This window comes from Morus notabilis, unplaced genomic scaffold (genome assembly GCF_000414095.1).
Source record: "Morus notabilis unplaced genomic scaffold, ASM41409v2 Scaffold136, whole genome shotgun sequence".
Lineage (NCBI taxonomy): Eukaryota > Viridiplantae > Streptophyta > Magnoliopsida > Rosales > Moraceae > Morus > Morus notabilis.
Window position 1 is genome coordinate 171,434 of NW_010367550.1, and position 11,254 is coordinate 182,687.

The 11,254-nt window shown below is 36.0% G+C and overlaps 2 protein-coding genes across 3 annotated transcripts; both read left to right on the plus strand.

The window, feature by feature from the left end:
- Positions 1-541: 541 nt before the first annotated feature.
- LOC21389132 lies at positions 542-1,176 on the plus strand. The gene is made up of 3 exons (XM_024175139.1): positions 542-741; positions 833-860; positions 952-1,176. The coding sequence occupies exons 1-3, from the start codon at positions 542-544 to the stop codon at positions 1,174-1,176; spliced, it is 453 nt and encodes a 150-aa protein (XP_024030907.1).
- A 2,999-nt stretch (positions 1,177-4,175) lies between these two features.
- On the plus strand, positions 4,176-10,113 carry LOC21389133. Of its 2 annotated transcripts, none has more exons than XM_024175144.1 (6): positions 4,176-4,364; positions 5,193-7,034; positions 7,117-7,368; positions 7,779-7,859; positions 9,046-9,585; positions 9,878-10,113. In XM_024175144.1, exons 2-6 carry the CDS (start codon positions 5,775-5,777, stop codon positions 9,929-9,931), a joined length of 2,187 nt encoding a protein of 728 aa, XP_024030912.1. In that variant the 5' UTR covers positions 4,176-4,364; positions 5,193-5,774; the 3' UTR covers positions 9,932-10,113. The 2 variants fall into 2 exon arrangements, with proteins under 2 accessions (XP_024030912.1, XP_024030913.1); XM_024175145.1 differs by having other exon boundaries at positions 9,061-9,585.
- The last annotated feature ends 1,141 nt before the right edge of the window (positions 10,114-11,254 follow it).

Genomic DNA, 11,254 nt, shown 5'->3' on the forward strand with positions numbered 1-11,254 from the left:
AGAATATGTTTTAGAACAATTACACGGACATCCCGAAAATTTGTTTGAAATGTGTCGTATGCATCGAGACACGTTCGAAGCAATTGTTCAGTTAATTCGAGGCCGCAACCTACTGCCTTCTTCTAGTCTTTCGGCAGAAGAATCTCTAATGATGTTCTTAAGAACAGTTGCTCACTCAGATCACAATAGAGAGATACAAGATAGATTTTGTCATTCTGGAGAGACAGTACACCAGCATTTTGATAATATGCTTACCGCTTTGTCTGCGTTAGCACCTGATGTTATAAAACTACCAAATATGAACATTGTCCCCCCAGAGATTCAACACAACCCTAAGTACTGGCCATGGTTTAAGGTATTATCTGACTCTGCTCATATACTACTAATATGACAAATAATTTTAAATTAATTGTAACTCACGCCTTATGTATTTTAATAGGATTGTATTGGTGCAATAGACGGTACACACTTGATGGTTGTCCCACCTGCACATCAACAGACAGTCTACAGAGGAAGAAAACATTCGTGTACTCAAAATACAATGGCGGCGTGTAGTTTTGATATGCTATTCACTTATGTCAATACCGGATGGGAAGGATCAGCTGCTGATTCCAGAGTGTTAACTGAGATTTTAAGAAATCCAGATGACCCATTCGTGGCGCCACTCCCACCAAAATATTACGTTGTGGATTCCGGTTACAGCAACACGCAAGGCTTTTTGGCACCATTTCGTGGTCAGAGGTACCATATTCAACAGTTTAGAAACGGTGGCAACCAACGGGACCACAAGAGTTATTCAATTATTATCACTCCTCACTGCGTAATTGCATAGAGAGGTGCTTTGGGGTCTTGAAAGCAAGGTTTAAAATTCTTAAGCATATGACAAATTATTGGATGCCAAGACAAAATAGTATACCAATAGCTTGTTGTGTGATCCACAATTTAATTAAGATGCACGCGCGAGATGATCCCCTATTTAGACAATATGAGGTCGATTTTCCCGTAGAAGATATTGAGGGAGAGGGAGAACAAGAAGGGCAACAGGAACAACAACATGGTATGGATGCACAAGAAGCAGAAACATCTGAAATGGATGGTCAGCAACAACGTAATTACATGGTTGATTTTAGGGATCATCTAGCTAATCAAATGTGGGATTCGTATAGGCGACAATAATTTAAGCTAATATATTGTAATTTCCATATTTTATTAATTATTTTATTAATTATTAGTGTTTTTATTTAGGATTCAATTATTATTTATTTAATATATTAAATACCTATTACATGTTTTCAAAAATGAAACCAAACGCATTTTCAGTTTTTTTTTAAAAACTGAAATCAATCTCTAAATAAAACTACCAAACGCATTTTCAGAAATAATTCAAAAATGAAAATGAAAACGTTTTCATTTTCATTTTCGTACAGAAAACAAAAACGTTTTGGAACCAATTCCAAACGCACCCATTATATTGCACATGTCACAGGCTCAGAAGGAGCCAGGCGTGGTGCCGTGCAGTTTTTGAAGTGAAACGTGGAAGCATTTTGAAATATAATATTTTATGAGAATTTTTAAGTGTAAAAATTTAAAATTTAAAATTCAAATCGGTAAAAAGAACGAGTCTTTATATTTTAATGGTGGTGATAATTAAAATATCTTTTGTGGTCGTAAAATTAAGTAGATTTCGTTCATTTTACCGATTAAGTTTTTAGTTTTAGATTTTTACAGTTAAAAGTTTTTAAAAAATGTCACATTTAATTTTTTTTATTATAATTAAAATTTTTTAAAAAATGTCACATATTAACTCGAATTGAAAATTTAAATCTATAAAATGAACAAATTAGCAGTAGTCTCATTATATTGCACATGTCATAGGCTCAGAAGGAGCCAGGCGTGGTGCCGTGCAGTTTTTAAAGTGAAACGTGGAAGCATTTTGAAATCCTGTTTTCTGCGATTGTAATACTAATAATATTAATATAATATTAAATTACTAATAACTAATGGCTCATACATGGCATAATCATTGTGGGTATTGAACATCTAGAGACGACCACCATACGAAGTAAAACTCATTGGCTTTGCTTCTACCTTAAAAAATACTAACATTTGTAGATTATCTTTTACTATTATATATGTAGTTTAGAAAGAAGAAGAACACGCATAAAACATACTGTGAGAAATTTTTTTATAAGAAAAAATGCTGTAACGAATCATGAATTATGATTCGAATTAGGAAACAAATCCCTCTATCAAACATAAATTAATAAAGAGTAAGAATAAGAATATGATTCTATTGTATGGAGACACTTCTAAAATTGGCGATTGATTTTTTTTTTTTTGACAATAAATAGTACCTCAAAGTACACATTCACACAATGAACGAGTCAAAGGGGCAAAAAAGAATTAAAAAGAAATCGAAAAAAAAGGAAAGAAAAAGAAGCTGTATGCATGTGGCATGTTGTGTATTGTTGTGAGTCGTGAATCCTGACTGACAACACGTATCGTATGCTTGGAATTTGATTTATACCTGGCAATGTCTTTTTTTTTTTTTTTTTTTTTTTTTTTTTTTTTTTTTTTGGAAAAAAAGGGTTTTTTTATTGAGAAAAGCAAGGTTTTCTAAGTTGAGAAACAAAAGAAGGCAAGTTTGGTAACAAGAAATAGGAAAAGTTTTGTAAGATTTTAAGGGATATTTATTTCATGTATCTGTCTTTCATTTTAAATTATGATTCATAATTTTTGATAGTATTTTTCTTTTATAAAAAATTTAAATTTTAAAAATTAAAATTAAAATTTTAAATTTATGAACTAAATATTTACTTTAATTGGTTTGGGTTAGTCAATAATGAACAGAGAGGTTCGGTGTCTAGTGTAAACCTTTTTTTTTTCCTTTCTTTTAAAGACAATCGGTGTCTTTATTTAATAAAGACGAAATAGGAAGTGAATCTGCAACCATATAATTTTTAAGGTCTCGTTCATTTCATCGATTTGAGTTTTCAATTTTAGATTTTTACAGTAAAAAGTTTTCAGAAAATGTCACATTAACTTTTTTTACTACAATGAAAAGTTCTCAGAAAATGTCACATCTCAACTCGAATTAAAAACTCAAATCTGTAAAGTGAACGAGGCATCATTTTCAAGAAAAAAAAAAGAAAGTCAGCCAATAACCAGAGAAAGCATAGAAGTAAATAAATTTAATAATGACAAGCAAATAAGCATTTTGGTGCGTGGAATTCTTACTTGAGATAAAAATAGAAAAGAAAGCAGTAGTTCTTTTTTTTTTTTTTTTTTCCTTGTGCGTGTGAAAAAATAAAATGGTGAAATTTTTTCTTTATTTTTTGCTAGAAAAGTATTCATAAGAAAAATTTTGGTGGGTTTGGAATTTGGAACATACATAGCACGCGTGTACGTATACAATGAGGTAACAGGAGGATACAGACAGTAATAAAAAAGAGAACTTTTTTTAAGGGGAAAAACAATGCAATATAGAGAATTTTGTGGTAAATTATTAAAAAAAAATACGCTGGTGAAATTTTATATTATATAGGAATTTAATATAGTTTTAACATCGTCAAACTATTACCCTAAAAAAAATACTGTAAATTACAATAGTGAGTGTTTACTCAAAAAGAATGACAATAATAAGGGTGATTAAGAAAAAGAAAAGAAATAAAGTAGTGAAAATTAGTAGAAATAAATTAGTAAAAATTTAGACATCATTTATTTTACCGATTTAAATTTTTAAATTTAGTTTTATTACAGTTAAAAATTCATAAAAATTTCAGCTCGAATTGAAAGCACACGAGACATGTGGACGTTTAGTTCATGAATTCAGAATTATAATTTAGAATCATTCTCAATTTATGTGTATTTTTTATAAAAAAAAATACCATAATAAATTACAAATCATAAATTAAATCATGACATGAATACACCAACTAAATACAAATATATTTTATAAAAATTACAGCCAAGAAAATCAGGTAAGCAGAGGCATGGCATGGTGGTGAGGATGGCATGGTGGTGATGAGGATGGCATTTTAGGATTATAAACATACACATAAACATGGAAGAAGACATAGAGAGAGAGAGAGAGAAAGAGAGAGAGAGAGTCTGCCCTACTCCTCTTACCTACATCTACATTACCCATTACCCATTCTCCATTTCCACCACCACCATTTCCCATTTATCCTCCATTTCCCCTTTCAACCCACACCCACCAAATCCCACAATTTTCTCTCTCAACCGCTCCTCTTTTCTTCTCCTTTTTTTTTAAATTAATATAATCTATTTTTCTGAGCTCTTAATTTTTGCTTGACTGATTTAGCAATTAAAAGGAATGATTTGTTTGATCAGAGGCTTCATCGGTGCGTGTTCTATAACAATCTGGATTTTTTTTTTCCAGTTTTTGGTTGCTATTTTCTTACTCTGTTTCGTTCCGTTTTGATATTTTGTTGATCAATCCTTTTGATTTTGTTAATCTTCAGGAGAGTTAACTTTCGAAATTCTCTTACTTGTAATTGCATTGCATTTAAAGTTCTTTTTTTTTTTTTTAATAAATTGGGTCTTTTTGTTTGAGTTTCTTGTAGTGGAAGTGGATGAATGTGTGCCGTACAAGTAAACCTGTTATGATTTACGCCTTTAAAAAATTGTAAAATTTCTTATTTATTTTTATTTTATTTTTGGGTTTTTAATCATGCCAAGGAAACGCTTATTACTTAACTTTCACTTACGTTGGGACTTTTCTTCCCGTCAATGGTGGGTTGGAGTACATTCTGGTTCTGGGACAATTTGCTTTCAATAAGTTTCTTCTTGTTTAGTATGAACGCCTTGTGCAGATGAGAAAACTTCCAATTTGGGTTTTGAGGTTCCTGTTAATTTTCTTGGACATCTTATCTTTTTGAACTTTTTTTTGGCTGTGTTCATCATCAGATTGCTGCCGTTTAATCCCCTGCTTATCTAGTTAATGCATACTGTTATACGACTTACTAGTTTCTGTTACAAAATATGATGATTATTGATCAGTCTTATTGTGGTTTTATTCCATTTGATGTCAGTGGAACTTGATAGCTTTGCTGATTCATATTGTGCTTCATCAATCTGAATCTGATTTAGAATCACTTTTTTTTTTCTTTGTTTAGCTTGTGTTATCTGATATAAAATGATCAATTAACTTATTTTAGTATTGTTTTCAGGTATGAACATTTGATTTATTTGGCAACCGCGAATATGTGTTACTTGTCTTGCTGGTTTGGAGGTCAGGAGATCTTTGCCACTTGCAATTTTCGGATATGTAATATATGCGCCTTCAGTATTTCTTCACCTTTTGTTAAGAAAGTCATGTCTGAAAAAATGTTTGAATTCCGGATGCCTTTGGTGGATACATGATATTCCCTTCAACGGCACTTGTTGTCTCCCCCATTGTAGCAAGAGCTTAAGAAGCTTGTTTGTTGTATTGATTTTCATAGAAGCAAACACTTGTATGGCTTGTAGGACGAAAATGCCGGTACTAGAAGGACTTCAGTGAACATCTGTAGGCAGATAAGGACTATAAACAACAAAACTACCTTTCTTTGGTTGAGTAGATATTAACGTTTCTTGAAAATTTGTCATGGACCTGCCTCAAATTCCTGTGTACACAACGCCTAGAGGAGTTTAGCAAACTCTATAGGCAGCGAAGACTTTGAAACATTGAAGTTAATTAGATATTGGCGATTTATTGAAGACTTAGAAACATTGAAGTTAATTAGATATTGGTGATTTATTGAAAAATTGTGATGGGTCTGCCTCATGTTCCTGTGGGCACAACTTCTGAGGAAGCCGCTGAAGCGGTATTGGGCGCCTTTTTGCAAAGCCCGCCTCGAATTACAGATGAGAGCAGCTCTGATTTGGATGGTATGCGTCATGGAAGCTCTAGCCGAACGGGTGGAAGTTCCATATGCTCTTCTTTGGGAGATTTCCCTGACGAGTCGTCTAAGTTTAGAATTAGAGGAGACTTAGAAGTTAGTACCAATGTTCGTTGTTTGAGGCTTGGTTCAGTTGATAATGCTGGTCATTTCACTTCCAAGAATGGAAGAAATGTTCATACTCCTGCTTCTAGAATTGTGGGTTTCAATTCAAACAAAACTGCCTCCAGTAGTGATGGTTTTAAAAGTGTTCCGGCTGCCCCCCCTATTACCGTCACGGCTGAAGAAACCATGTCCAGTGGGACATTAGTCAGGAAGCGGTTGTTATCACCCCTGAATACAATGCTTTTTCCAGACCAACATTTTGAGGGTCATCCTCTAGACATTGGTTGCAGAAATATTCAACCCGATTCCTCTGCTGGGGCTATCAAGTTTAGTGCTTCTGTGGTGCAAGATCACAAGAAAGCAAATATTGGAAGCAAAGACCATTCTGCCATCCCAACTTGGTCTTTTTCCAGTTGCTTGGAACAAAAGAGCATGTCACATGTTGATAACTTTATGGAATCTGTTCTTTTCGCCAATGGCCCTCTTCTAGAAAATGAGAAATCACCATCTCGTAATAGTTGTTTATCTTCACCCGCATTATATGAGTTCAGAGGATCTAGGAATATAAAGCTCCATTGTGGGGAAATATCCACGCCATCACAAAAAGGGTTCTCATCTCCCCTTTCTTTGTCACCTCTTGGTCCAAAGCTTTCTGAAAGACTAAAAACTGCAGGAGGATTCAAGAATACCAAGAGCGAGTTTTGTGATTGTCATTCAATGTTAAGCAATGTAGAACAGACACTTGACTTATCTGAACGAGGGATGATCTTTGGCCATGAAGAAGATGAGTTTAAGATTTCAAGCAAATCATTTGAAGAAGAAGATTTCTTTTACAAGGAGTTCCATCCATCTTCTGTAGGATACAATGCTGACGCAGGTGTGTCTATGTCCGGGGGATCTGCTCCTACTTCTCAATGCATGAGATTTCTTAGAAGTTTGAGTGGACTTCCCGTTAGGAGGTCCTTGGTTGGTTCATTTGAGGAATCTCTGTTATCCGGGCGGTTCTTATCCGGGAAACCGAGTCAGGTAAATGTGAATGCTTTTTTGCTTTAACAATCTTGCATGAGTGATACCTGCCTGTACTGACTATCGTCATCTTTTGGTGTAGAGCATTGATGGTTTCCTGGCTGTGTTGAGCATTACCGGAGGGAACTTCTCACCACAATCCCAAAAGCTTCCTTTCTCAGTGACTAGTGTAGATGGAGATTGTTATTTATTGTATTATGCATCTATTGATCTTGCAAGAAATTCGTCATTAAACAAAGGCAGAGGCCAAAAAATGAAACGAGGTCTTAGCAATGATGATTCACAAACTGTCAGGAGTCGCCTGCGCATACCTATGAAGGGCCGTATACAGCTGGTACTCCTAAAACCGATTGATTTCTGGTTGTCCAGGGTGGCTATGGCTAGGATACCATGCTCTGCATTCTAATATACATTGCCTGACATTGCCTTCCGGGTGCTTACGACTAGGATAGTTTCATATGAACTGCACACGTCTTTTCTTCTTTTTGCATATTTTTCGCCTTTTGGAACTTTTCCTATAGGTGATTAGCAGGTCTTGCATTACCTTTGTTATTGGAAAACTTCTCAAAAGCAAAGAATTCTTGTTCATTTTCTATTGTTCTCTGTGTTTTGGGAATATTTGCAAGAAGTATTAGATATGTTAGTATTAGTACTTTAACTTTTAGGTATGGAGAGAATGTGCGGTGAAATATTGCGTACAGAAAGTGTCGTTGCGAATTAAACTGAACTGCTTTATGCATGTAGGTTCTCAGCAATCCGGAAAAGACACCACTCCACACTTTCCTTTGCAGCTACGATTTAAGTGACATGCCGGCTAGTACAAAAGTAAGAAGATGTATATTGTGCTGATTTTTCCTGCTTCATAGTGCTTTAATTACATCCAACTCTCCAGTTGTTACCCCCATTACGTCATCTAGAACTATACTTCCTTGTCAATTCTAAGTTTGCAGTTGTTCATAAATGGAGAAATATTCTAGATCTTTAACATGAATCACGTCTTTAATCCAAGTTCTATATTAGTTTTTACCTTGCAGCCAGTGGAGTTTGACAAGCTTGGCTATCTGTTGTAAATTAGGTGAAAATATTATTGATAAAGATCCCTGTTATAACCCTTGGGTAGAACTCATCTCCAAAAGCTAGCTTGTAGGGAGAGGGTGCCTAAATGGTTATAAACCCACATGCTAAGCCCATACTTTAGCAATGTGGGACTCAACCAGGATCCTAACATACCACCACGCTTCCGACACCGACGTCCACGGCGGCCCACTCTGGCCTTTCCAGGTCGCCCCTTCCGCAACGTGGGCCTGAGGAGGGCATGCTCTGATACCAATTGTTATAACCCTTGGGTAGAACTCATCCTCAATTGTTATAAACCCACATGCTAAGCCCATACTTTAGCAATGTGGGACTCAACCAGGATCCTAACATACCACCACGCTTCCGACACCGACGTCCACGGCGGCCCACTCTGGCCTTTCCAGGTCGCCCCTTCCGCAACGTGGGCCTGAGGAGGGCATGCTCTGATACCAATTGTTATAACCCTTGGGTAGAACTCATCCTCAAAAGCTAGCTTGTAGAGAGAGGGTGCCCAAATGGTTATAAACCCACATGCTAAGCCCATACTTTAGCAATGTGGGATTCAACCAGGATCCTAACATACCACCACGCTTCCGACACCGACGTCCACGGCGGCCCACTCTGGCCTTTCCAGGTCGCCCCTTCCGCAACGTGGGCCTGAGGAGGGCATGCTCTGATACCAATTGTTATAACCCTTGGGTAGAACTCATCCTCAAAAGCTAGCTTGTAGAGAGAGGGTGCCCAAATGGTTATAAACCCACATGCTAAGCCCATACTTTAGCAATGTGGGACTCAACCAGGATCCTAACAATCCCCCAGTCTAAAAGCCATTATGTTGCCGTTGATTCATATATTGCTTGTAACTTTGATATACCATTGTGGAAAATTACCATACAAATTGTTTTAATGCGTATGTTTATTTTGTTTTAAGTAGACTTTCTTGCGCCAGAAGGTAAGCCTAGCTTCATCAAATCCATCTCCCACACAGTTGAAACAAGTGAAGATAGATATGGACTCAAAGGTCAAAGACGAGGAGACCAGCGAGGAGGTAAAGGCAAAGAGTATTACAGATGAAAGTGACATTGTCCATATACCAAGCTCCCTAGAGAAAGGAACCAAAATTACTAGTAGAGGCTCTAGTATAGACAATAACATTAATGGTGGGGAATGTAAGGACCAAAACTTGGTGGATACATGGGAAGGAACTGAAAAGAAATCCGTAGTACATGGGAGTTCAAGGGTTAATGAGAACAGTAATAATGGTGGCGGCAGCGGTGCTCTTCGTTATGCGCTTCATCTGCGCTTCATATGCCCATTCCCTAAAAGTTCAAGGTCGTCACAGAAATGCAAATCTGACTCACTTGCTAAACCGCAGAGAAAAGGCCTAGACTTGGATGGGGAAAGAAGATTCTACCTGTACAATGACTTGAGAGTTGTGTTTCCTCAACGCCACTCTGACGATGATGAGGGCAAGGTAATGTGTTATGTGTCTATACTTGTTTAAGTGGCATGCCCTTTTTGTTACTTTACCATCGTAAAGGTTCAAATTTGTGCGTCCTTTTCCTCTTTGGCTAAGCATGTTCTCTAACTGATGGTTCCAATGTGCTGATATTCAAAAGGTTTCTTGTTCTCCTTCTGCAGTTAATTAAACATCGATGTCATGTCTTTCATATATGTATACACTTTTTTTATATTATTATTACGATTACTTTTAGAACTTGTGGTTTTTGCACTCTCTTACCATATTTAATGGTGTACAATTGCAGTTGAACATGGAGTATCATTACCCAGAAGATCCGAGATACTTTGACATAAACTGAAATGTCTCCATTATACTCCACCAAACCTTCCCTTTTTTACTTGACTGTACATAAATTCACGTTCATAAATTTTTATTTTTCCTTTAATCATCTATTCCGAAATGGCACTAACCCATGTAAATATACTAAATAGATCAAACATACAAGTGTTACTTTGATCTTTAATTGTCTGGCCTTAGTTGATGTTGGAAGTTATTCATACAATATTTTGGTTCTGGTAATCGCTTTGTATTTTATGTAATTAATTAAACACTATGAGACATTTTGCTTTCTATCTTGTGTGAGAAAGCAGCAACCAGAAAGGAAAGAAAGAAGAAATAGTAGAAGAAAAAAGAATTGGATTCATGATATATCCTAATATGCTAATTTAAATCAGTAAATGCGACCATAGATTGTTCAAACAATTACTGCAATTGTGGTCCCGGTTCGAGAGGAAGTAGACACCCTTCTCTGTTTCCTCTGCAGGGGAAACAAGAGTTGGCTCGCTTCGCTTCATTCTCAGCTAAAGCATATTGCTGTTTGAGTTCTCCATGGCTCGCAAACTCCGCACTCTAAAGCAGAATATAAAGACCAGAAAACAAAGATAAACAGCAGACAAATAAGCTATATTAGGTGAAAGTTAAAGCATTATATATACATACATAATATATATATATATATATGTATATATTGGGGAGTGATGTAAAGAGAAAGATAAAAAACACAAGGAATGTGTTGAAACTGAAGCAGAATACGTGATGAGGCAGGTATTTTTTTTTCCTAAGTTATAACTAATATAACAATATATCTAATCTTTTTTCCTATGTGCTTAACTTATGTATTACTAACAATATATCTAATCTTTTTTTTTTTTTTTTTTTTTTTTTTTTTTTTTTGCAAACAGAATCTTCGATGGGGTTAAACAATAAACATGAGTGGCCGTTAAACTCGTGACAATGATGATCATTGATCAGTCTCAAGTGAGGACAAAAACCCACCAAATGAGCACTGAAGTCTGAAGGAGTATCAGTCGACAGTTTCTGATCACGGCGAAATACGAAGCATTATATCTCAAGCAGGGCGAAGTTATCAACCTTCACAAAACTTCGGGACTAATTTCTACGGGTGTTGGAGAGAGACTGCATCGATTGCGACACCGAGCTAAATCAAAAGATAGCACATCTTGCTTTTGAATCCAAAGTCGACTGGTGTCTTTGCAGATGAAACTGAAGTTTGGAGAGATATTTGGAGGCATTTTGGCGTACATGTTTGAGGTTTTGAGTGACGAGGATTGGAAGTTGTGTTTTGCCTTGCCATACTAACTGAATATTGTGATCGATCTCA